The sequence below is a fragment of the Botryllus schlosseri genome, chromosome 8 (genome assembly GCF_051294905.1).
Source record: "Botryllus schlosseri isolate E-star chromosome 8, Bs_hap1, whole genome shotgun sequence".
Classification (NCBI taxonomy): Eukaryota; Metazoa; Chordata; class Ascidiacea; order Stolidobranchia; family Styelidae; genus Botryllus; species Botryllus schlosseri.
This window is the reverse complement of record NC_137243.1, coordinates 20,644,461-20,672,202: the sequence shown is the minus strand read 5'-3', so window position 1 is coordinate 20,672,202 and position 27,742 is coordinate 20,644,461. Positions and strand designations below refer to the sequence as shown.

General features: G+C 40.8%; 1 protein-coding gene and 1 pseudogene across 1 annotated transcript; one reads left to right on the top strand and one right to left on the bottom strand.

Annotated features, from left to right (window-relative positions):
* The window catches only part of LOC145445025 (enoyl-CoA delta isomerase 1, mitochondrial pseudogene), a 288,929-nt pseudogene that overhangs the window by 216 nt on the left and 260,971 nt on the right, over positions 1 to 27,742 (top strand).
* Positions 351 to 17,063, bottom strand: LOC145445017 (uncharacterized). Its single transcript, XM_080323117.1, has 12 exons — positions 16,835 to 17,063; positions 11,530 to 11,654; positions 10,022 to 10,089; positions 9,883 to 9,962; positions 6,308 to 6,429; positions 5,073 to 5,186; positions 4,024 to 4,239; positions 3,829 to 3,963; positions 2,238 to 2,363; positions 1,607 to 1,732; positions 926 to 1,030; positions 351 to 865 (listed from the first exon to the last, which is right to left on the bottom strand). Exons 1-12 carry the CDS (start codon positions 17,010 to 17,012, stop codon positions 728 to 730), a joined length of 1,533 nt encoding a protein of 510 aa, XP_080179243.1. The 5' UTR covers positions 17,013 to 17,063; the 3' UTR covers positions 351 to 727.

Here is a 27,742-nt window from a genome sequence, read left to right as displayed (position 1 = left end):
GAGGAGGAACTCTGATTTGAAATGCTTACTAATTCCGATTTCAATCCATTTCCAGATCAGATCATTTTGCTTCGCACATTCAAATCAACCACACCACATCTACTGCTACAGATTTTCGACCCCTCTGCCAATTTCAATTTTCAAACAAATCACTCAAGTACGGTTCAGACCTTCATTTTCTGTCTGCAATTGAAATAATTCCGACATGTCTTCAAATGGCTACTCCTACTCCTACTTGTACTTGTACAGCATTACTTCAACTAGGTGGAGACCACATCCGCGAAACGGTCATGTTTCATGTCATTTCAAATTCGTTTGCACGTGTTTAAGGTGTCAATTAATTACTTGTGTGAAAAGTCCGCATACAATTCACATCATTGCAGACATCCCAGTCAGTATAAACTATTCTTTTTACTAATTATTATCTCATTAACCATTACTAGTGCTCGGCACAATGATCCACGTACTCCAATCTGAATCGAGTATCTAATTTTATTGATTCGAGTGACGTAGTGAGGGATGAATTCTTGCAAGAACTGAAATGCTACACTCCTTGCCACTAAAACGAATACCGGTACATAAATTAAAATGCTAGTTTCCAGTTTCTTACACTGAGGAAACCTCGAAATCTCGATGGGATGTATCGAAGCCTAATACTCGATGCAGAATCGAATCCCACTGCTACTGAATTTTGTTCAATCTTGATCATCACTAGACCCTGCGCTCTTTAAAAACGAAGAATACATGCCTGTAGCGACTGCGATAGTCGTACAAAATCTCTCTGAACTTGTTCGCTGGTCTCCAAAGCCCCGTGCAACGATCTCAATTTATGTTTCGTGTCCGCAAGTGTCCGTTCTGCTTCTTCCTGAGTATAGAAAGATTTACAGCAACTCAAAAATCGGCCAACTATTTCGCAGTGTCACACCCGAGCCTTCATTTCTGTGAATTGCTTCTTTCTCAAACCTTGAATGATTTCATCGGATTTTGCCCGGAGAGCTTCGTACGAAGACTTTGTTTTCTCCAAGTCTCTCTGTAAAAAATGATGTCGAAATGAGATGACGCGACAAGAACACCAAACAGACATGTACAAAGTTGTGGATTTTAAAAATGCGCAAATGGAACCACAACTATTCACTTTTCAAAATGCGCAGCCAGATCTACCTACCGACTTTTTAAAACTCGCAACTACCAGTACTGGATTCTCAAAATGATCATATAGAACTTGAACTACTTCCTTTTAAAAATGCGCACCTAAAACTAAAAATAGAACTCATTTCCGGTTTATATACACAGTCCACGATTTAGCAAAATAGGTTTTATTTTCGGAATTTCAAGCTCACGGTCTGGTCCAAAAAATGTAAAATTCTCCGGTCTGATACAGAGCGGTGATACCCTGCGTTTGGAAAAATTATTTCTTATCCATGGTTGTATTGTATTTGTATGGTAGGCCCAAGGTTAGTTAGCAACTACCTCTACCAAATATGTCGGATGATACTTATAGATCACAAAATGCTGCAATTCCAGAATTGAGGTATTAACACACTTCTGAATAAACGAAAGAAGATATGAAATGACTAGAACCTAACTTGAAAAAAATACGAATCACCTCAAGATCGGAGTTTCTCTTCAACGTAGTTTCGAGTTTGTCCTTGGCTGACTTTAGATTCAAAATCTCACCTCGAGCATCATGAAGTTCCGACGCGAGTGAGCTTTCCATTTGGGACTTTGAAGACTGAAAAGAACACAGCCTAGGCACTTTACGGGAGAGCATTTTACAGCAGGGCTTGTCAACCTATTTAGGGATGGCGCACAATCTTAATCAGACTTGTACAAAATACCAATCTAGCCAATTGGCGATCAACAAACTACTCAGTTTGGCATGGTTCCAGTTCAAGTTGCATATTTTGAAAATTGCAACTGAATTGCAAATGAGCCAAGAGAGATTGGAGATAAATCCCCCAAAACCCACCCCAGGCTACGCCAATGTTAGTAGTGGTGACTCTGAGCTAGCAATCGCTGAAGAACATCACACAACAGAATTCAGTAATTACGATTGACGCCAAACAACGAGACGTATTTTCTAGTTGTTCGGAAACTAAATATTTATTTACAATTTGCAATTAGAACTGGAACTAGTCAATTTTCAAAATACACAACCAGAACTAGAACCAGTAGTCAGGCGTCCGTAAACTTGTCGACCGAATGTGATTTCATAAGACAGAAAAGCGAAAGTAAACCTGTTCGGCTTTTAATCGTTCCTCCATGAAATAGACTTCGCTCCGCAGTTTGGACTCGATCGTTTCTTTCTCTGCCCGTACATGTGAGAGTTCTTTTTGACAGGCGGAAAAAAGTGAGTGCAGAGCCTGACCGGCAGAGACAACAAGTAAAATACTGCAAGTTTTCTTCTACAATTGAATAGTATATAGTAAGGAGTTCGTGTACCACCTAAAAATAGTACGTTGAACGCTCTCTCTTTCATGCTGGTGACGTCATGTTTTGTGATACGATTGTCGATATACAATGTTCCTTCTAATTCTCTATTAGCTGTTGACGATTACCTCTGACGAGTGTCAGCAGAAAATATTCGGGTTCATTTCAATATCAATATAATATTCAATTGCATATTGAAGTTCTGTACCTCCAAGAAGCTCTTCAAGTTTTCTTATGTGCACTATCGAGTAGCCTACGTTCAGTATCTGGAAACATCGAAACCAACGATGACCAAACTGGGGAACGTACCACCAGTTTATGACGGTCCACAATGGAGATTATTTAATAATTGTTATTCGGTAAAAAAGCTTTCTCAGGTGCAATGCTTGTTCTGGTATTAGTATTTACCAAGTTTAAAAATATTAACATTGCACTAACTAAAGTTCTACAATTGCATGATATATTCGTAATTCGTATTGAAATGACCCGACTATTTTCGGCTAACGCTTGTCAGGGGGTAATCGTCATAAACTGGGAGAGATTTCCAATGATTACCTGTGTCCCCCCAAAATATTCAGACTTATTTCACTATGAATATATCATTCAATTGTATTTTGAAGCTCTGTAGCTCGAAAAGTCTCTTTAAAATTATTTTTAAACTTTATTCAAACCACAAGGGGGCGTGCGCGCAGTTTGAGAACCACTGTCCTTAGCCGTTTTCTAAGCGTTTTCGTCTTGGCAGTGTTTGGGTCATTGCACGACAAGGCAATATGCCCATGCCCAACGCCCATTCATATCAGCTGATTGCCCCTCGATGGAATGCTGTTGTCATCCCCACAGTCGTTTTAGCTAGTGACGAATAGTGATTTTGAGCACAGGAGAATAGTTGATTTTGAAAAACCAACAACAATTATGTTGAAACTGTAGTCAATTTGCGCATTTCAAAATGGTTTTCTTAGCTTTCTTCCAAACTCTCAAATCAAGTCACAGGCTGCACGCAGCTCCCGGGTTGCGCATTGGCGACCCCTGGTTTAGAGTTTCAATCGTGATGTGGAATGCCCCACACTCATAACATGGTGGTTTTACCCACTTGTCCAAATTCTCGTCTTGTTTTTTCAAATACCGACACCGATAAAGGAAATATCAATGACGTGGTAAATTTAGTAGAGCCTATTCTTTGGAGTTGCAATAAAATGCCAGTCTTGGCCGTGCGAGTCTCGTGTCAAATAACCTGGTCAGGCCATGCGCAATGAATCGAGTAAAAGCCAACACACAAACTGACTCCCTTTCGAGTCACTTCTATATTTTAAAAAATGACTCAAGTCAAGTCGAGTCGCCAAAAATCGTGAATCGAATCCGACCCTGATGCAGATGAAAAAAAAAACAGATTGCTCAAACCTCATTTGACTTTGGCACCGCTTCCTTTAGTAGTATCCGATGATGTTTTTCTTGCAATTCCGTTATTCTTTCCCGTTCTTTTTTGAAGGATTGCAGTTCATCAAAATATTTTGTAATTTGCTTTTTCAAGTTTAACTGCGACAAAATCGATCACGTCACAGAAAGCCGCACTTCAAAAATTTGATCTAAATTTACCATAATATTAACGTCTTGTGCCCTGGCCTTCATTTGTTCTTCTCGTAATCCCGTGACGAGCTTTTCGTAATCGCGACATTTCTCCGACAGATTGTGGAATTGTTTTTGCGCGTCTTGCGCCGCGAATTTGATGCTGTCTTCCAGAGACTGATTCGTCAATTTCAGCTCCTTGTTCTCGATATCCAGAGCCGTGAGGCTTTTCTTTAGTTTTTCGATCTGAAAAGGGCAGTAAATTGAGTGAAATATGAAAACTATATATTCCCTAAAAAATCCCTAAATTCAAAATCTTTTCAAAATTTTTCTGGCTACCCTATGAATTAGTTAGGTTGTCTGAATCAACGATTCACAACAAATTTTGATTTTTTGAATTTAGAATTCCAATCATAGTATTTACGGTGGAAACTTCTCCAATTATTTTTTATAGATCTACAATGTATAGAAATAATCCAACGTAAATACTACTTTTTTCAAATCCAAAATTTTATGCTCGAATAACTTGGCTTCTTCTGGTTGGAATAGAGCCAAATTTGTTGCGAATCATTTTTTAAACAGCCCAACAATTTCATAGGGTGGCCAGCAAAATTTAATAGGAATAACTTTTTTTATTAGATAAATCAAAACTTTTTTAGTATATAGCTATGGTCCTATAGGTTGGAACTGAGTCAAAATTGTTTTTGAACAGTCACAGTGGACAGACATAAACAAAAGCTATACTTAACAATGAACGAGCTGACCTGGCAAAAGCATGAAAGGTCATGAAAACAGCAGGGCTGGGCACAAGGACTCGAATCCAGCAGAGAGAGATGATCTTTACGAGTACTGAAACGACGAACCCCCTGCTGAGTGAATTTATCAGCAAGATTGATAGTTTTGATACTAATTTCTATTGTGGAAGGCTGTGAACCTAGTTTGGTCAAAAATCACAGAAAGTCAATACAAATCACCATTTTCTTGTATCAAACTTTCTGTTTTGCAACTGAAACTGATGTTGTCACTAAGCTACACAGTCGCATCTTACAAATGTGAAAAAATATTTGGCGCAGTTTTACCTCGGCTGTCATCTCTTCGTCGTCTTCAAAAAGATTGGCGTTTTTCTGCTTCGGCGTCGATATCAATTTCTCACCCGCGCTCATATTAGCAAGTTTACTTCGTAAGATGTTGATCTGCAAAAAATCGCAGTGATTGAATGGTTTCAACAGTGCAGTTAAAGTGAAAAGCGACATATTTCAAAAGTCCTCAAATTATTTTAAAAAGCAGATTGAAACAAGATGTTCAATAGGGCTGTTCAAAAATACCTTTCTTTCTGGCAGGGATTTACTGATTAAGGTGTTAGGTTACCTAAAAAAACTCTGCACGCCAAACATGACTCCATTCCACCCAGTAGAGCGATTTGAAATGTCTGAATTTATAATAATGGTTGAAAAAAAATTCAAATTGTACAATCAACCGGTAGAGGCGAAGTTCTTGCAATTGGAACTATTGGATTTGAAATAATCGCATTGACGGTGGGAAATTCCAGAATTATAAATGGAAAACTGAAACAACTTCGCTTCTACCGGTTGGAACTGCATCAAATTTGCAACATTTTTCATGGGGTTGACAGAAAAAAATTTTTCAACTTTTTTAAAATGAATTTTCAAATTTCAATTGGCTCCACGTCGGCTTCTACTGGTTGAGGTTGTGCCAAATTTGGTTTGCAGCGTTTTCTTAGGCGGCCTAACAATAGAATCCCTGCCATGCTGAAAATAGGTATTTTTGAACAACCCTAATGTTCAATCATCAATTGCTGATAACAAGCACAAGCGGTGCAAGCACTCAAGCAGTACATTTGCCTTTTCTAGAGTAGCGTACTCCAGTAGACTTTGCTAACTAGCACTGCTTACTCAAGTGGTTATGTTTCAGACTACTTCTACTTCTTTGTAACGCAACTTTACTTTCCACACTTTCGATTTTCTATAGTCGACAGTGGTTTGGGGATATTTCCTTCACTAGTGAAAATTCTTCAACTGGGTGAATTGGGCTGTAACTGAATCTATTTTTGAAAATTGCAGGTATTACTAAAATGCAGTCTCCACCAAATCTCCTTTTTGGAACAACTTGAGTACCTTTCAGACCTGTCTTAAAATCGCTACTTCTATTTGTGAAAAAAGACTCATAGATTTCAAATTGCAAACTACCGCAGTTTGAAAACCACTGAGACACACAGTTAACATGCTACACTGGCTATCATTTGCCAAAGAACTCCGAAGACACAGAATATCATGTTCAGTAATAAGTTCAGTACTTCTCTGAGCATCTTGCTCCATTGCTCTTCGCTCATCTCCTTACGGTCAGTTTCTAGGAGACAGTCTAACGGTTCTCCACGTTCTAAGTTGACATTACCAACAGCCTGCACATCTTGTAGATCTGTGAAGAAGAATTGTGATGCCAAGATTGGTTTCATATATACAAGGATGAGTAATTGAGTCAGGGCTGTGGAGTCGGTGAATTTTACCACCGACTAAGACTCCACACATTTTCAATATACTGTCTCCGATTCCCGAGTCTTTAAACGTACCGGCTCCGACTCCAACCCGACTCCAAAAGTATTACCAATTTACTTCGAAAATTACCACAGTGACGGTTATATGACTATCATATAACCATTAAACATATGCAAACATGTGATTAACGATGGCATGCTAAATTGTTTCATTGTGGCACAGCGCTAATTATACACTATGCATAAAAGATTGATTTTCTAAATATCCTTCCATTTTTCATATTTTATCAGTTTTTATAACATGGACTCTCTAATAATGAATCAATAAAACATGACATATATCCCATCCTTTATAATTAAAATGTAGATAAAACAATCGAAGTGTTGCTCTTGTGTATGAGTCAGCAACTAATACAGAGATGCATCTTACTAATTTTCACATTACACACTGTACTGATTACAAGCACACACACACTCACTACTAATAGACATTGGTCATAAACAAACTTTAGGAAGTAGTCAAATAGCATATGTCTAGTCTAAATGCACTTAGTCAAGTAACAAGGACCAGGACTTGCAGTCTTTCCTTATCATTTGGTCGACCCAAGCAGCTAAGCTACACTACAAATATTTTTAATTTTGTCAAGTGGGACGGAGCGTTTGGTTATCTTTACATCAATTTTGCAACCAGATGATATATTTGCTCTGTCACAATATCATGGTATAATTCCAAAAATTGCATCAATTTGTGAATGCATCATGAAAATGCATATTGCTTCTTTCTTCCTCTATGCAACAGAATTGTTATTTCCAAATAATGTCGAATTCTATCTATGTCAGGGGTGGCCAACCGTTTCGGCCAAATGGCCACATGAGATTTACGAACCATTGCGCGGGTAACTTGAATGTTGATAACCTTTTTTTAGTCGTTCGATAGGAACGAATTGAATTAGGTAACATTGAAAACAAGACTTATATGACTACGCTTTAAAATTGATAACAATCATGTCATGAAAACTTAGTGTGCAACTGTACAGTGTGCAGTCATGCCCTGGTCACGCGAAGCACGACTTTTTTCAAATATAATGAATGAATTCGATCAATAAATATAGTACTTGCATATATTGGGGGTCACCCCTGTATAGCAATGGGATTGGGTTAGCATTGGATTAGCTGCATGCCTGCATCTCAATGATATTTATGACACAACTGCAATCTAGATGTTCAACAGTCCCAGCCAAAAAAAGTATGACTTTGCTTTTGGCCACGCACACACAAACGCACATAGGTTGCGTCTTGTCTTTTGAGGTCAAGTTTAGTTGAGACTGTTGCCAAGCGGTCAGGCGCGTAGCCAGCCGCAAAATAAGTAGGGGGTTAAAAAATAATAGGGCGGGGTTTCGACATTTTTCGATTTCACTAATATAGCATCAATTCATTATGGTTCAGTACACGCGTAAATGACGATTATACAATCTCCTCGTGTTGACGATTATACGCGCATGATAAGCTTGTCGATGAGTCCGGAAGTGGTGGTAATTAGCGACTCCCTGATCTATCGAGAACAAATAAATTATCCTCATGCATCAACATGTGGAACAACTAAATACGCGTGCTTATCCACGTGTCTTACGTAGCCTCAGCGACAATTTGCGCAAGTCAAAATGTCCGAGTTTTTATTGAATATGTGCTATATTGACGCCGATTTCAGGTGCTTCAAACCTGTCTTCTTTTATAACTGGAATCTTGACGCACATCTTCCGATTGTTATGTTCAAGTATTAGCGGAAATCAATTCCGCATGTACTCAGGCGTCACACATGTTTGCGGACATTCGATGTCATTCAGTTGTTGAATCACAATCGCTAATCAGCATACGCTTGACAGCACTGTCTCCAAGCCATCGAGAGATAGAATCCAAACCATGCTAGGCCCAAGACACGATAGTTAGGCTATAGGCTAGCGATGAAGTTAAGTTGCGATGATATATCTTTCGTATTAGGCCTATTGCTGATGCGATTGTGTAGGCCAGCGATGATATCGTGCACACGACGCAAAGCAGATGCATGATTGTGCAAGCCATTGATGCTAATAGTGCACACCGCCGGCACCGGGCATATTACAGACGCGATTCTTAGAGCCAGCGGAACTAGGATTGTTGGAGACGCGATAAATCAGGCGACGATTGACGAGCACGTGGTAATCAATGACCTGATTTTGCAATCATCTCTGCTGGAGATCCTTTCGTTTAAATTTGCGGTCCTTTCCATTCCATGGATGTCCATTGTCCAGTCAAGAAAGGCGAAAATGACATTTTTCACTGGGGCACGTTTTTCAGGCTATTGATTTTGTTAAAGTCGCGAACACTGAGTTTTATTGTGATGCCCTGGATCAAGTTTGCGTACCTAGGGTGTTGGGCTGTTTGTCTTTTTGTGGAAAATTATTTCGGCACTACAGCATTTTCTAGCTGTTTACCGTCGACAACAAGTAATTTTCGGTGGTCTCGCCAAGGCTGTCCATGAAATGGAAAAGTATCAAATTTCACAGCTCTAACGATGCTGAGAGTGGATTCATGCAGGTTTCATACCTAAAGATCATAAAAATATACGCATGATCAGTTGAATAGCGAAGAAAAAAAAATAACAAACAGACACCCTGCAAATCTTAAACTGCTGGGTTACATAACGGAGCCATTTGAGTATCTCATACCGTTGTAATTTTTAAAAAAACTTTTGCTTAAATGAAACTTTTTATTGCAACTGGTGTTGGAATCCAATGCAAATTTCTGGCAATTTCAACAAAGCTGCAACAAAAGCTCACTCGAATAATCATTCAATCACCATACTGGCCACGGCTTGGTTGTATGTAACGAAACGGCGTGTGGCATTGTACAAATGTATTCTGATCTAAAAGTGAATTGAACTAGGTGCATTTAACAAATGCTCAACCCACAATAACGATGTGACGAAGATTGAGCCTCGCTATTCTTGATGTCAAATGGTGGTATTTTGTAATACATATGGTACTACGATAATATCCAGTGGTCCAGTACCTCTTCTGGGGCTGCGACTTGACTCGGTGTTGTGGTTGATTTGATGAAGGGTGAATTTGAATATATCTGCTTGAAAATTTCCATTTGAGCCTAGAGTTGTCAGATCAGAAGGCATTTGTACACTACCGGCAGTGTACAACCGAACCTCGGCCAGTATGATTACAGCGTAAATAGATATGTATTGCGAGTGGCATTGAGAGCTCTTGTATCATGTGGAAGCAAAGAGATCATATTTAGAGTTCAATGTCCATTAAATGCTATATTAAAATATTTTAAAAACCTTGATTTGACTTGGTGAAAATCTGAAGGTAATTCTCAGCGTAACATACCTTGAATTTCTGGATTTGTTATCAATATGCTCCCGTCGAGTAATATTTGATGTGGATCCTCAACAGACTTGTTAAGTCGGCTGTAAAATCACAATCAAGATATTGTATCGGTGTGTGCTGAAAGTTGATATGAACGCACCTGTCAATGGCCGATCGTTGAAATTCATCTGCTTGTGGTTGTGATGAAAGTACGGCAGCGTTGGAAGTCTAGAATGGAGCGAAAATACGATCAATTTACATCAGCGGTTCCCAGTCACAGAGAGCCATGAGCCTTTTTAGGGGAGTCATGGAAAAAAAATTCAAAAAAACATCATCTCAAAGTCAACTCCACTTTAACAAAGGAAATGAATTGAAATTTAATAAAAAGACTAGTACCGTTACGGCAATAAGCTACTTCTCGATCTTGAGTTTACTTTCTTCCCTAACATTGTCAGCTAAAAACTCACATCCACTGAATATGTAATAGGTAATTAATGTACTCTCATACTTATTGTGTGTTACGTCTTATATCATTTTAACAACCAATTACTGTATAAACGATTGTTTTTAATGTCAAATAACGCTTCATCATTTTGTCAGAGGGTTTAAAAATAAAGCATGCATTGCTTTTTTTTTCATTTTCAAAGGGGGCCATGGCGAAGCAAAGGGAGCCCCTGATTTACCCGGATCAATTCAAAAATAAATGGAGACAATCTATTCAGCGGCCCATTCAGACTATCATTCGCCCAGGTGTTTGAAGTTGTTAGTCCTGCTACACAAGTGAAATTATTACAAGCAACACTGTTCAGTTCTACTGAATCACAAGTGAAAGTAACGATAACCAAACAATGTCAAAACTACTTCAAGTAAGTAGTGTCAAAAGTAGATTTCGTAGATGGGTCGCTTTCTTTTAGCATGTAATTGAAGATGGGTATTTAGAAATTGCAGGATGCATTTTCGCGACAAATACAAATGCAATTTTCGATAATTTATTTAGTTACATTGATACAGGTGATACTCACGTGTGAGCTACGAAGGCAAAATAATCAAACTTTCCACGAAATCAAAGATCTATTTTTTTGTTTTAGTTGCACATTTTTGTAGTAGGCCATTCCTGGTTGATTTTGAATCACGGAAGTTCACCTGTACCTGAATTTCGTTTTGAAATGTTCTCAGCTGAAAAGGTCGAGAACCACTGGCCTAGAGCATTTTGTTTCAAACAACTTAGAAACAAAGGAACGGTCTTTGCATCATCATCAATCATCATTGCATAATTGCCTAGCACCGTCATTTCACTGGGCTCACAAGATAGAATATGACCATTAGGGTTGTTCAAAAACATCTTTTTTTTTCAAATTGTACCAGCCTACCAGGTGCCCCATAAATTGTTGGGTTGCCTAAAAAACGCTACACATCAAATTTAGCTTAATTCCAGCACCTAGAAGAAAGGTTATTCTATTTGATAATTTTGGATTCATTAAAACTATATGTATATATAACTGGGGACCCTGGGATTGCCTAAAAAACGTTGAATAATGAGAATTTGGCTGTATTTCAACCCATAGAGGCAAAGTTAATGAAGCAGAAAATTGTGAAAAAAAACTAATGTTCATGTCTAAAGCGTGAGAAACCAATTGCTTTGTCATAATGGTTTAACATCTCTTCTACCTCGCCGGTTCCATCATTCTCGGAATCCGCAACGTTTTTCTTTGTGTTTTGAAATTTCATACTCCAGCGTCGACGTTCTCTCTCAAATTCTTGCATCATTTGTGTCCTGGTCTCCTTGTGTGATTCTGAATTCAGATATCATTTACATGGTCAGAGGTAAAACTTCTATACATGCGATAACATTTTTCTATCGTCATAAAATATAAAGCGAGCATATAATATACCCAATGACATTAATTTACTCAATTCATTTTATATCAAATTACACCAACCCCGTTTGTGCCAATAGAAAGAATTGGTGTAGGGCCGTAGGAATATGATCTAAAAATAGAAGGCCTACATTGAGCTTAAGCATCTCTTTGCCTCGCTTATCCGGAATTTCATGCCGGTGACAAGTCATGTTTGGTGATAAGATTGTTGATATACAATGTTCTTTCCAATTCGTTACTAGTTGCTGATGATTACCCTGAGCAGTGACAGGTGAAAATATTCAGGTATATTTCAATATCAATTAAAATATATTATCCAATTCAATTTAATAAGTACCAGGATAAATAGGCAAGGTGTATTTGGTCATTCTAGAAGTATATAAAAGTAATTCTGGTTGTTGCAAATGTCGTAGCACAATCCCCGAGTTTAGTCCAGGACTGGTGCATCCCATGAGCTGTGACACCTGTATACTAGGGATGGTGTGAACGCGACGTTCACGTTCGCGTTCTGTGTGTGAACCTCGGAAATTTAGAGGTTCGCGTTCACAACAGAACCTTGGTAGGTTCTGCACTGTGAACCTTTTTCATATATTAAAATTTTCACTTCATATTGACATCTTTGGATCGAATTTATTGCATTTCAACTGCGGGCCACTCTATGAATGACGCCGGCAGCAGCATGAAAAAACCAACTCAAAACGAGCATGCACCTTGACAATCTCAAAGATTTTACTTGCTTTGTTACAAAAATTTTGCTCGAAATATCCAACTTTCCGTTCGTGAATATTTAGTGACTCTCTGATGTGAGCCAACCCGCAATCACACAACATCACGAGCGACATACATAACATGTAGAGAGCTAATGATGCTTATTCAACCAATCAATAAGAATGATATCATTTTTTGATGTACAAATCTAGCTAACGTACGGGGTCTATCTTCACATCCTATGTTTACTGTATCATTAAAACCAAAGCCGTGCGATTGAGGTGTTAGCTACAGCTGTATTACTTTTGGGGTAGCCTAATATCGGTAGCAAGTATAAAAACCTGTTTTACACTCTACCCAATATCAATGTAGCAATACTCATGCACCGAATACATTGCCCGGTCTGGTCAAGACCGTTAAGGCGTAAGCTTATATTCCCTGGCAACTCCTCTTCGAAATTATTGGCAAAGCTAAGGATTATATTGATTTTATGGGAGCATTATATCATTTGATTGCCTCAGTTGATACATTTAGCGACGTTTAAAACGCCAAATGTACTTCAGCATTGTGGCATTATGTGGCCCGAGTCGTCGCTAGGTATCGTGTACATTAATTTAGGCTATCACTTCATTGAAAGATAGGGTTGGAATTAGCTATATGACGTCACGAGGTTCACGTTCGCGTTCACACAGAACCTTTCAAAAAGGTTCGCGTTCACACGAACCTGAACCTTTCAGAGGTTCACACCATCCCTACTGTATACAGTACAACCATGTAAAGTAAACTCAATCACATTCTAACAAATCAGCAAGCCGTCTCATGAACTCACTCAAGAGGAATCATCTCTTAGAGGACTGCACCACGTAAATGGGCCTATTTAATGGTTTACTATTTTAACAGGGTTGTAACCAAGTCACAAGGCTCCGAGTCAGAAGTGAATATCACTTATAGATTTGACTCGAGTCAAGTCGAGTCCAAGTCATCAAGCAGAGGGTCGAGTCCGAGTCATGATATTATGACTCGAACCCGAGTCCAAGTCATTATGTCGACTGCTTAGTTTCCAGACAAAGTCTTGTCAAACCCACTTTTCATAACTCTGTTATTGGTTCGCATAAAAGCCTACTCATTTTCCTCACTTTAAGCAGATTCTGGTCGCCTTTTGAAGTACCAGTACGAGTACCAATAGATGAAATCCCAATACTGTAGTTACTTTACTAGCCTATTCATTGCAATGAAATGTCTGTCTTTGTCGTCTGACTTTTGAGTCAGAATATGACTTGGTCAGAGTCATGCGCAATGACTCGAGTCCAAGTCGAATCAATACACAGATTGATTAAGTCCAGTCGAGCCATTTCCGTATTTTGAGAAAATGACTCCATTCAAGTCGAGACATCAGAAAATCGTGACTCGAGTCGATTCATGACGCGAGTCATTACAACGCTGTATTTTACACTGACGCTTATTACATGAAATTCCGCAAATACTGACTACGGTGCAGCTAGCTTAGAGTCATTACTACCAATAGTGATGTAGCCAGGGGTGGGTTTTGGGAGTCGGAACCTCACCCATTTCAAACTCGATACCTCGTCCTTTGGAAATCCTGATTATATCTTCAATATTTTTAGCTCATTTGGAATTCAGTAATTCGTATCATCAGTTATGTCCTAAATGAAGCAAGACTGCGTGGGCATAGGTTCTTCTATCAAGAAGCGCATGATAAAATATTATGATGTAGACAACATAGTCAGAATGAAGCAACACGGTTTGTCACCATCAGTGTACGCACAACTTCAGTGTTGTAAGCCAACAACTGCTGCTGAACGTTCTTTCTCCATTATCGGCTTTTAAGCTACTTAGTAAGGACAGACACTTTCTACATGAGAATGTAGGAGTGTATTTTTTGTTGTACTACAATAAATTTAAATTATTTCTACCGCAATACGTGATGTAACTACTGGAATACTTCATAGGTCCAGATTTAATGAAGTTTCTTTCATGTAAAAATTTATCAGTCAAAAAAGTGTTTTCAAGCCAAACTACTTCGCAAGGACAGACAGTTCCAACCAGAAATGAAGATAAGTAGTACAATTCTAACATTATGTGGGAAAACACCTAATTTACATACCCGAGGTCAAAATTTAGTATTTAAGATCAAAAAATGTCAAAATTATGATTTTTTACGTTAAAATTGTTCGCTTTTGGGTAAAAATAAAATTGCCCTGGTCATAAGTTACCTAGTTGCGGATTTTAAAAAGTCGTTAGTTGTAGCTGCGAGTTTTGAAAAGTGAGTAGCTCTAATTTTACTTTACATGCGCATTTAAAAAATCTGGTACTTCTTCGATAGTAGGTAGACATCGAAAAGTGTTCACCATGATCACCAATAAATGTTTCTCATGAACACGAATAAAAATTTATAAACGTCAAAATGAATTGTTGGTTTTTGTGTCTTTGGAGAGACGGATATTAGGGTCGGGTTGGGGGTATTAGGATCGGGGAATGAGGGATATTAGGGCTTGGGAGGGGATGTTAGGCTCGGCGGAAATTAGCGTTATGGGAGGGGGATATTAGGGTATGGGAAAGAGGGATATTAAGGTTTGAAGAAAGGGGGATTTGAGGTGGGTTAGGGTCAAAGTTGGGGTTAGGTATCCCAAGATTAGGAAGGGGGATATTAGGGTTGCGGGAGGGGGGATATTAGGGTTGCGGGAGGGGGATATTAGGGTTGCGGGGGGGGGGATATTAGGGTTGCGGGAGGGGGGATATTCGGGTTGCGGGAGGGGGATATTAGGGTTGTGGTAGGGGGGATATTAGGGTTGTGGGATGGGGATGTTGGGGTTAGTCTATATTAGGGCTGTGGCAGACGGGATAGTAGGGTGGGGTGAAAGGGAGATTGCAGGTGGGTTAAAACCCGGTTAGGGGGAACCTAACCCACCTCCAACCCTAATATCCCCCTCCCGCAAGTCCGCAACCCTAATATCTCCCTCCCGCAAGTCCGCAACCCTAATATCCACCTATCCCCAACCCTAATATCCCCCCTCCCACAACCCTAATATCCCCTCCCGTAACTTCAATATCCCCTAACCCCAGCTCTAATACCCCTCCCGCAACCCTAATATCCCCCCTTCCACAAACCTAATATCCCACAACCCCAATATCTCCCTCCCGCAACCCTAATATCCCCCTAACCCCAATATCCCCCTCCCACAACCCTAATATCTCCTTCCCATAACCCTAATACCCCTCTCCTAACTTTAATATCCCCTAACCCCAGCCCTAATACCCCCCTCCCGCAACCCTAATACCCCCCTCCCACAACCCTAATACCCCCTAACCCCAATATCCCACAACCCTAATATCTCACTCCCGCAACCCTAATACCCCCCTAACCCAACCTTAATATCCCTCTTACGCAACCCTAATATCCCCCTAACCCCAATATCCCCCTCCCACAACCCTAATATCTCCTTCCCACAACCCTAATATCCCCTCTCCTAACTTTAATATCCCCTAAACCCAGCCCTAATAGCCCCATCCCGCAACCCTAATACCCCTCTCCTAACTTTAATATCCCCTAACCCCAGCCCTAATACCCCCCTCCCGCAACCCTAATACCCCCCCTCCCGCAACCCTAATACCCCCCCTCCCACAACCCTAATACCCCCTAACCCCAATATCCCACAACCCTAATATCTCACTCCCGCAACCCTAATACCCCCCTAACCCAACCTTAATATCCCCCTTACGCAACCCTAATATCCCCCTAACCCAAATACCCCCCTCCCACAACCCTAATATCTCCTTCCCACAACCCTAATATCCCCTCTCCTAACTTTAATATCCCCTAAACCCAGCCCTAATAGCCCCCTCCCGCAACCCTAATACCCCCCCTCCCACAACCCTAATACCCCCTAACCCCAATATCCCCCTCCCACAACCCTAATATCTCCCTCCCGCAACCCTAATACACCCCTAACCCAACCTTAATATCCCCCTTCCGCAACCCTAATATCCCCCTAACCCCAACCCTAATATCCCCCCTCCCACAACCCTAATATCTCCCCTCCCCCAACCCTAATATCCACCTAACCCCAACCCTAATATCCACCTAACCCCAATCCTAATATCCACCTAACCCCAACCCTAATATCCCCCCTCCCACCCTAATCTTGGGATACCCTAAACCCAAATTTGACCCTAACCCTCTCCAAACGCAAAAACAATATATTTTGACGTTTATAAATTTTTATTTGTGTTCATGGAAAACATTCATTGGTGATCATGGTGAACACTTTTCGATGTCTACCTACTATCGAAGAAGTGCCAAAAATCTAGTAGTTTATATAAGTCTGCCTACGAGGTCAAGTCTCGAGTAAAATGAATAAAAAGTTCACCTTCCATGGCCTTTCGCAATGACTCCAACTCCTCCTGGTGCCGTTGCGTCAGATTGTCTATCGCTTCTTGCTTGGTGTTTTCAGAAACAGAAGCTATCATTTTGAGATCCTGTATGTCAACCGCCATGCTCGCAATTTGTTCATCTCGTAAATTTATTTTCTTCTGCATTTCATCCATCTTGTACAACGGTAAGATTAAGTTAAGGAATATCGCTGAATAACAGATTAGAATACCTGGTATACTGTTATCTCCACTACAAAAAATAACAAGACAAATTTGGTCGTATGGTCTTAAAGTGACTTTTTATTGAAAAATGTCTTAAAGACCAGTCGGTCAGACTGATCGGTCTTAACAACGATTTTTCGTTTCAAGCTTAAGACTGAAATTGCTCGAAAATAAGTCCATTGTCGCCCACGAGTGCTGTGTGGGTATTCATGTCAGTGTTAGGTTCTGCATGAAGGGAAACATAAGATACCTGGATTTTCAGTTCACTGGTGTTCTCCAAACAATATATAGTGTAGTCTGAGTATATAATAGTATTTGCGGTGGGTGCGACGTGCCAACATCATTGTGTCAGTGAAAAGTGACAAGGTACGGTACTTTGAATTTTTGTTCTGGCGCAAATGCATCCTGTATTTGAAGTGTGACATGTGACCAACGAGAAATGGACAAACATGGCACCACCAAATACGTTTTAGCTCTCCGCTCTCAAGTCACCGCTAGATTGTGTTTGCAATGACCTTTGATGGATCAAAATTCGTCAAAGAAACCTAATTACGCCTTGTGCTCTATTCTGATTTATAAGACTACGGACCATGATGTTTCTTGATTAGCAAAATTTGTCTTAAAAACAAGACCAGAAAAACTGATGCATCATAAACTGTCTCAATAAGCTAGTTATTCTTAGAGCTCCTGGCCCATGTCAACTTTCCGGTCTCATTTTATAGGGGCACTGCGCTCTAAAAATGATGAGGTCTTAAATTAAAGGGCAAAACGAAAGAAAAATTTTGGCTGCAGCCGCTCTCTTTAGAACGGGCATCCCTAAAAGATGGAAAAGCGGAAAAACGGAAACAGCGGAAACTGCGGAAAACGAACCCTAAAACGCGGAAATAACGGAAACAGCGGAAACAATAAAAAATGTTGATTCCTAAAAGACGGAAAGCACGGAAAAGCGTAAACAGCGGAAAACTTAATCATCGATCAAATAGCGGACTTTGATACTGACATAATCTGCTGGTTGCAGAATCCAAATCAGCGGAAAACGGAGCGTAGCTGAAGCAGCGGAAAAGTTAACCATACGAGTTTGAGGCAAATTTGACGGAAGATTGACCATCGATTAAAGAGAGGACTTTAATACTGACATAATCCGCTGGCTGCGGAATATAAATCAGCGGAAAACAAAACGTAGCCGAAGTAGCGGAATCAGCGAAAAATTCAACCATACCAGCTTGAGGCGAATTTGACTTTGATACTGACATAATCTGCTAAATGTGATCGTGAGTAATCGTGATTACTTTTCCAATGTAATCGTAATCGCAATTGATTACTTCCAGATTTTGCTGCAATCGTAATCGCAATCTCGTGAATAAGAAGTGATCGTAATCGCAATCGATTTCGTTCATTAAGCAAAGATGGTCAGTAACGAAGTACTTCTACGTTTTCGAAGTACTCAAGTAGTTTTCCTCTACTTTTGGTACTTACTCAAGTAGATATTATCTTAGCGACTTCTACTTTTACTTCGTAATATTTTGTGATCTACTTACTAAATTTTCGCTATTTTCATGCAGTTTGTCAAGTAGAAATAGTGTAACCCTACAATTAGAATATTTCCACGAAAGTATATATTTTCAAGAAAGTAAATATTATTTAGGTTGTAGGTTGCATTGCACCGCATTGTCGCCCATATGACATATTTTATCACAGCAAATATGGCCCATCATCACCGTTTCGCAATCTAGCCGTCTATTTTCCTAAAATACAATTGCACTATATGCAGGGTTACCATCGACATGGACCCAAAAATAAGGACAGTCGAAAAATTAGATTAGCGTTAAAAGCGTTTGTGTACATATACGTTGTATTTATACGAGTCGTAGCGTATCATTTTCCGTCATATTCGCCTCAAACTGGTATGGTTAAATTTTCTGATGTGTCCGCTGCTTCGGCTACGTTCTGTTTTCCGCTGATTTATATTCCGCAGCAAGCAGATTATATCAGTATCAAAGTCCTCTCTTTAATCGATGGTCAATCTTCCGTCAAATTTGCCTCAAACTGGTATGGTTAAATTTTCCGCTGTTGCCGCTGCGTAGGCTACGGTCCGTTTTCCGCTGATTTAGATTCCGCAGCGAGCAGATTATGTCAGTATCAAAGTCCGCTATGTAATCGATGGTAAAATTTTCCGTCATATTCGCCTCAAACTGGTATGGTTAAATTTTCCGCTGCTTCGGCTACGTTCTGTTTTCCGCTGATTTATATTCCGCAGCAAGCAGATTATATCAGTATCAAAGTCCTCTCTTTAATCGATGGTCAATCTTCCGTCAAATTTGCCTCAAACTGGTATGGTTAAATTTTCCGCTGTTTCCGCTGCGTAAGCTACGGCCCATTCTCCGCTGATTTATATTCTGCAGCAAGCAGATTATATCAGTATCAGAGTCCTCTCTTTAATCGATGGTCAATCTTCCGTCAAATTTGCCTCAAACTGGAATGGTTAAATTTTCCGCTGTTTCCGCTGCGTAGGCTACGGCCCATTCTCCGCTGATTTATATTTTGCAGCAAGCAGATTATATCAGTATCAGAGTCCTCTCTTTAATCGATGGTCAATCTTCCGTCAAATTTGCCTCAAACTGGTATATGGTTAAATTTTCCGCTGTTTCCGCTGCATAGGCTACGGTCCGTTTTCCGCTGATTTAGATTATGCAGCGAGCAGATGTCAGTATCAAAGTCCGCTATGTAATCGATGGTCAAATTTTCCGTCATATTCGCCTCAAACTGGTATGGTTAAATTTTCCACTGTTCCGCTGCTTCGGCTACGTTCTGTTTTCCGCTGATTTATATTCCGCAGCAAGCAGATTATATCAGTATCAAAGTCCTCTCTTTAATCGATGGTCAATCTTCTGTCAAATTTGCTTCAAACTCGTATGGTTAACTTTTCCGCTGTTTCCGCAGCTTCGGCTACGTTATGTTTTCCGCTGATTTAGATTCCACAACAAGTAGATTATGCCAGTATCATTTGCCTCAAACTCGTATGGTTAACCTTTCCGCTGCTTCGGCTACGTTCTGTTTTCCGCTGATTTGCCTCAATATGGTATATGGTTAAATTTTCCGCTGCGTAGGCTACGGCCCATTCTCCGCTGATTTATATTCCGCAGCGAGCAGATTATGTCAGTATCAAAGCCCGCTATGTAATCGATGGTCAAACTTTCCGTCATATTCGCCTCAAACTGGTATGGTTAAATTTTCCGCTGTTCCGCTGCTTCGGCTACGTTCTGTTTTCCGCTGATTTATATTCTGCAGCAAGCAGATTATATCAGTATCAAAGTCCTCTCTTTAATCGATGGTCAATCTTCCGTCAAATTTGCCTCAAAGTCGTATGGTTAACTTTTCCGCTGCTTCAGCTACGCTCCGTTTTCCGCTGATTTGGATTCTGCAACCAGCAGATTATGTCAGTATCAAAGTCCGCTATTTAATCGATGATTAAGTTTTCCGCTGTTTCCGCTTTTCCGCGCTTTCCGTCTTTTAGGAATCAGCATTTTTTATTGTTTCCGCTGTTTCCGTTGTTTCCGCGTTTTAGGGTTCGTTTTCCACAGATTCCACTGTTTCCGCTGATTCCGCTTTTCCGTCTTTTAGGGATGCCCCTTTGGAACGCCACCGTAATGCTACAGGGTTGGTTCGATTGGTTTGAAATAAGGTCAGATTTGTTTGAAATGAGGTCAGTCTCATGTTTGAAATGAGGATAGTCATGTTTGAAATGAGGATAATCGCTATATTCACTATAAAGTAAAGTCAGTTGCAGTACCAGGCACGACTTCCCAGTGGTAACCCAGTCCGAACACATCCCAGACATGATGTCCGAACACGCCCCAGACACGATGTCCTAGCGTCAACACAGTCCTAACACACCCCAGACATGATCGGTCGAATCAAAGATCACGTTAAAAAGATTTCTCAAAATAATTAGAATTGTACCGAATTACCACATTCAGATACGAATCAGCTTGAGCTGTGTAGTAAGTTTTATTTCAAGTTGACAAATTGCTTGAATATTCTCATGATTCTTATCATGCAACTAAAGTCAACGACTGCTCCGAAGTGTCAAAAATAGAGCGATCGCGTGCCAAATTGTTGGGTTTCGAATCACCGTCTGCGACGGTTCTGTGATAAACTAATTACCGAAATATCACCTTGTGAGCGGGCATGAGGGATCGCTATGTCTGAAGCATTACCCTGTGAGTGGTCGTGGGATTTTACAATTTTTTCACACCTTTTTGAATAAGCGTTCACTTCTCAAAGGATTAGGGTTGGATCAGAAATAAGTGACAATTTGTCGCTATTCAAGTTACCGACACTGACGGTCTGTTATTCGTTACTTATTAAATCTTACGAGTGAAATCAAGTTCTGTGACAAACTGCTTACGAAAATTTCACCGCGTGAGCGATCAATATGCCTGTAACACCAAGTCGCGAAAGATGGCTATGTCCGAGACATTATCATGTCAGCGATCGCGGGGTTTTGCAAACTATTTCACACCTATTTGGTAGGGTTCTGGTTTAAATCAGGCTGATTTAAATCATTTTTTTTGTTGATATTTTATTTTAATTTTACCACTTTGACTTTATTGAATATTTTCATTTTCTCAAATTTTCGGACGAGATGCGTGAATGTGATTTATTATCGGACAATCATGTGCAATTGTGCATTTTATATAAAGCAGAGATAGCATTTCGCCACCACTACCGGTATAGCTCAGCTATTTGACAGACAGGCGGGAAAAGAGCAATTAGCGATAGTCAATCAATATGTTAGCGTTTTGCTGTGGATACTAGTTAGTTGTCTGTGACATGTTGCTGCAATTTCCGAGGCACTGATGGGAGACCACAAACGCAGCGCAATCCGGAGTCGCTATTGAATTCGAAATATTCCCTCATCTCTGATCCAGTTTGCTGGCAGAAACCAATCCTTCGATAAAGATGAAGATGCAACTATTATGGATTGTCCCGATTTGACTCAAAATGTTTTCTCGCTACTAGAGCAGATCAGTAGTGATTCGGAAGTACAGCAAGAATCCAGAAGTTAGCGATGACCGAAGAGACTCCAGGGAGCTGTACCCCAGGGGGTGGATCTCGGAATGGATTCCCGTGTGGGACCTGTGACCGGTCGTTCAGTTCGCCTCAAGGCAGAGGGCAACACCGCAAACGGAGTCACTCGGTGGCGTTTGCGGCGGAAGCGGTTGCGAAAATCGCGAACAAAAGGCGGCAGTGGTGCCTGGAAGAGGAGCAAGTTCTGGCAGGGGCGAAGCTGCACCTCAAATCTTCCGGTGGGAAGATCGACTACAAAATCTTCGAGAGGGCGCTCAATTTCGAGTGGAGCATCAAGGCCATCCGGTGTCACAGGAAAAACGCGAAGTACAGAGAACTTGTGCTGAGACTAGAATCCGAGGCGGCCAATAGCTCGGTGGCAGAACTTACTGACCCTAGCCCAGCGGGGAGGGATGCGGCCAATGGACCTCTCCCCCAAAGGTCCCTTGAGCAAGGGCCCGCAAGTTCTGATTGGCGCGGCGCGGCCATTGGGCTGAGTCATCCTAGCCCCCTTGAGGAAGGGGCGACTGTGCGAGGGGTACTGGAAGCGGCAAATGGGCCCGATCCCCCCGGGGTATACAGTGCGGCTGAGGGGCTAGTATATCCTGATCCCGAGGGCGGCGGGATCCCAACATCCACAGGTACCGGGGCGGCCAATGGACCGGATACTCTAGACCCCGCGGCCGGGGCGACAATGGTCTCGTTTAGTCGGGTGATGGGAGACGGTGAATCCCGGAGCCAGTACAGGTCGGCCGAAGCTCGAGATATCTGGGACGAACTTCTAGGTGAGACCCTATCCCCGCTGGAGCCTCGGGATCCCTTGGAAGGCTTCCTAGATCAGTTAATTGCTGAACGTTCCCTGGGGGCGACCCTGGCGGAAGCACTAATGGCGCACGCAGGTGGTCTAGTGAACCGCCTCGGGATCAGCGCGCCATCGAACTCCTGCACTGTTAGGAAACCCCCACGAGGGGGATTCCGATCGGAGAGATCACTACGAAGAATCTCCATTGACGAGGATCCTGCAACCTTCTCTAGGCGGAAATGCCTTGACGGCAATTATCTGTACAATTACTGCAGTTTCATTTTTCGACACCGAGAGCACGCTTCGGGTATGTCTGCTTCTGTATATCTCTTACAAGCATTACCAGTGAATTTGACATTACAACTCTCATTATCATAGCGATGAATCAATGTTGAAATAATAAATTCAATATTAATGTGCCACGGAACATGATTGTGAAGTGGGATATGCGGGGCTTGGTGAATTTGTTCTCAGGAATTAGCCTACATAATTATCATTTTCATGAAACAAGTTCGAACATGAATATTTCACCGACTATGAGCGTGAATAGGATATTCGGCACTTGATACGCGGGTTGTGGCAAGAGACGATCCAGCAGTCCCCTTTTGTACTAAGTACGAACAGAAGTAGCTATGTTCAAGTACGCAAAAATGGTTTGCCATAGAAACTTGAACTTGTGTAAGTAGTGCACCTACTCGCAGTACTGCGTTACTGATTACCTTCGGTTAGAGTTAGGGCAACGTCATGCCCTCGCGGGGCCTTCAATTGTCAATTTCAACATGCCAATTCACTGGTAACCTTTGTAGAGTAAATGGAATGCACACATATAATTCCTTGTCTTGCGGTTTGAGTTTTAACTGCTGTTGCCTTACAGTTTGCCAGCAATGCAAAAAAAATTAAAAACAAACCTCGGGTCAACGAGGTGTTGTCCGATGAAGCGGTGATGTTTAAACAGAAAACCGAGATCAACCAGCTAAAAAAAGAATACACGAGGTCAGTTCCGTACCCAAAGAGAGGAGGGTTGTTTGGTCGAGACTCCTATTTGAAAATTGATTGCTCGTTCATTTGTAGTGGGGAATTTGTCTCGTCTATTACTCAGCTCATTTGCAACTAGTAGCATAGGCTGCCTGGCCGTTGCGTTTTGACTGTTAAATACGATGACAGTCAAACGAGAATACTTTGGCTATCTCGTCGGCGTTCTGAATGCACTTCATCATAAGTTGCAGTAGACTCGTGCTGACGAAATTTCATCTTTGTCTCTTTGATTTCTTATGGTAGCGTACTGAAGTAAGTGGAGCTCATACCGCATATCGTACGTTCGTCAACACGACCAAGCACCAGAGATGAACGAATTTATAATTTCTCTATCCTAATCCAATCCAAATTCGAAACTTCAAATCCTAATCCACAACTTGTGTATATTCAAATCCATGTCTAATCCTAATCCGATTGTAACTTTAAATTTAGAAAAAAATGCTAATTTATGCAGGGAAGGAATAGGAGTCTTTTCTTTCACAACCAGCAAACTTCTTGATATCAGAGAACTTAGCATAGGGCTGCACATCTCCGTTTATTGGCACCGAGTGAACCAGTTGATTGGCACTGAGTAAACCATAGTGTAGTGTTGCATAAGTACATCAATAACTGTACTTGTACTTGTACGATGTACCGTTGGTGTGCAAACTATAACGACCATTTTGTATGATAGTATGTTTTAGTTGTATTGTTGTGAGGACAACCATGTGATGACTCAGCACTTTTCGTTGGCAAAGTAGATTGATTTGTGTGTAAGATGGGAGCACCGTAACTAGAAAACATATGTACTCTGTTGTTGGAGTAGCTGATTTATTGCTATGACATGGACATATCCTGAAACTTTGGTTGGTTAGTTGTCTTGAGGCGACCTCGGTGTCGTAAATTGTGCTAACTAAATTCGGATGGATACCCCAATTGTGCTGGACTTACACATGGTAGTCGCATACTGTACAGCAGTGGTTCCCAACCTTTTTGTATTCATTCCCCACTTCGGATATATTCAGAGCCTTCATTCCCCACCAGGACCGTAACATCACTTTGTTAGCCCCGCAAAAAAAAAACGTTGGTCTTGGGCCCCCAGAACCCCCTCAGCCCCGCTAAGCCTGTACGCTTTCCCCCTGACACTTATCAACTTATCAGCTACATTGGGTCTACTGTTTAGTGCGTCGCCTTATTTCGACTAAACGCGTGAGCGCGAAAAATTTGTATAGTCGTGTTTGAATCGGACAATATGATCGGGAATTGCATGTTTTGCTATCAATTTTTATCCCCTCTCTGCTCAGTGCTCACGTAATCAGATTTACCGGTTGAGCTGAGTGAGGTGTGTTGGAAAAGGTAGGACCCCTAAATAAGAATTGAACACTTTGAAAAAGTGTTATGAATTTAAAAAAAATACTTAAATTTATTAATTCACTAAATAAATCTGGTCCCCTTCGAGCTCGCCCCCACCCAATTGGGGGGTTTAGGGTGCGGCATTACAGTCCTGTTCCCCACTACCCAGCGCTTTTGTCGTCACAGAGCAGCTAATTGCTGGTTTGACCATACACAATACACACAGCCACACAAGTACGCGAGACAATCGCCTATAACTGCAACGTAAAACGTATTGTGAACCGATAAGTCACGCTCAAAATTTCGCGAAAGCGTTATTTCACGTCAAACTGCTCGTTCTGTATGCGCTTTTGACGCCATGATTGGCCATCTAGAGTTAAAAATGAGGTTTTGTGAACAACACGCAATATAATTTTCGATACATACATTCCAGAGCAGTTAACTGGTAACGGTAATTGCGCATGTGTCTCCGTGAATATGTAGACTGTGCTGTATATCATTTTGAACAAATGCGTGTATTCCCCACCAGAAACCATTGAATTCCCCACCAGTGGGGAATTCCCCACCGTTTGGGAACTACTGCTGTACAGTGTACAGTACACAGTATACAGTGTACACTTACAAACTTTTGTGTAAACAACTCCGATGTTTCTGTTAATACTAGTTCTGTGTTGAACTATTTTATTATTAAGATACATGAAGATCCATTCAGACAATAAAGGTCTTGAGGTATCGAAACAGTTTGAAAGCGCCACCAATCGTTGTACAGGTTCGTAGCATGGGAAAATCGAGTATTTTCGTGTACCATGAATATATTTCATATACCCTTGGTAAGAAATGAGTTGCGTGGGGTAATCATACACAACCTATGTCCCGTGGGACTGCGAAAGCAATTGTTCACAGGATTGAAACGGCTCAGCTTGAGCCGGACTAGAGTACCGGTGCGAGTAATGACGGACTTCGAGTATCTTCAACTGACTGCTATAAGTCCAGACTACAGACACAATAATATCCCAGTTACGATGTATTGTAGAATCAAGGTCAATCAGTCTGGTCCAATAACACACCGTTAAAAAATACGCTGGCAATACTCTGAGAACTTACAATAATGTCAATTAGAATGCAAGAGCAATAAGAACACCCTGTTAACTGTGCGGCGTTCTCAGACAAAAGAATGACCACGTGCGCTCAATGCCTGGCCTCGTTCTGTGAGGTAGCCATGTGTAACGAACCGTAGAATACGGGCCGAAAACCACCTTGACAACCTACAAAAGTTAAACTTGTAGCGTTTGATTGCCTACTTTTTATCAATGTCTTTGTGGTGGTAAAAGACGGCTGAGTTTACATTTACATATAGTAAGCGGAGAAACTCAAGTAATAAATTTTACTCGTTTGAAAATATCGATCAATGGAGTAACAGTATCAATATGAGTGGTATATTATTTTTCGCGATATGCAACCAATCTTCTAAGCATAACTTGTCAAAAATTTATCATGTCATAGAAAAGCTTGTTGTTACGAATTCGAAAGAAATGTACTTCGATTATCACGATGATGGAAATTAAGATCAACGCAGTATTTCGAAGGTGGATGTGTATCGTATGGTATGTTCGCCAATCACTAAATGTCGGTTAGTTAAACGATACATTTACAAGTTTACCGAAATCTTGATTTACAAATGACAGCTTGATGATGTAAAGCTCAGCCACTCCACTCAAATGTGTTCATTGCAAAGTATTTGACACAAACAAAATATCGAATAGAGACCTCGGTTTCATTTCCGAGTGAGTGAAAATTTTTTTCTGCTGGACATATATGATTTACATTTAGAAAAACGATGTACACCGATTAAGCGACGCTGTTTCATATCCGATGAGTGAGTGGGATTTCTTAGGGTTTGATTTGGTGAGTTAATTGTCGGTGATTCAATCACATACAAGTAAGGTCTTTTAGTGACTGAGTATTGTGATGACATTTACTTTGACGAATGACAATAGGAATATTTTCAATTTCTCTGATCGCGTGTGTGTTTTTCAAATAATTCTAAGGACACATTTAGCAAACGTCATGCTAATTGTTTTTGTGATGGCAACGACTTTTAGTAGTCTGGTTAGATGATGACTATTATTCCAGGCGGTTCAAATCGGTATCACTACTATGAACGACAATACAAACAGATTTTTGTAGATTTCAGTGTAGGACATATTTCTTGTAGGACATATTTCTATTTTAATACTGCTATGAGTTTTTGTATATTACCCAAGTGCAGTAGGATAAGGTGCACCAGTGAAGATATTCAAAATTGCTCCTCTGCTGATCAAAGTCTTATAGTGTTACCTCGTAATGTTTTACATCTCACGCATTCGATCTCGTAATGTTTTACATCTCACGCATTCGATAGAGAGTGTGAACAGAGTTTAACACGGATTGAATGACGCCGCCC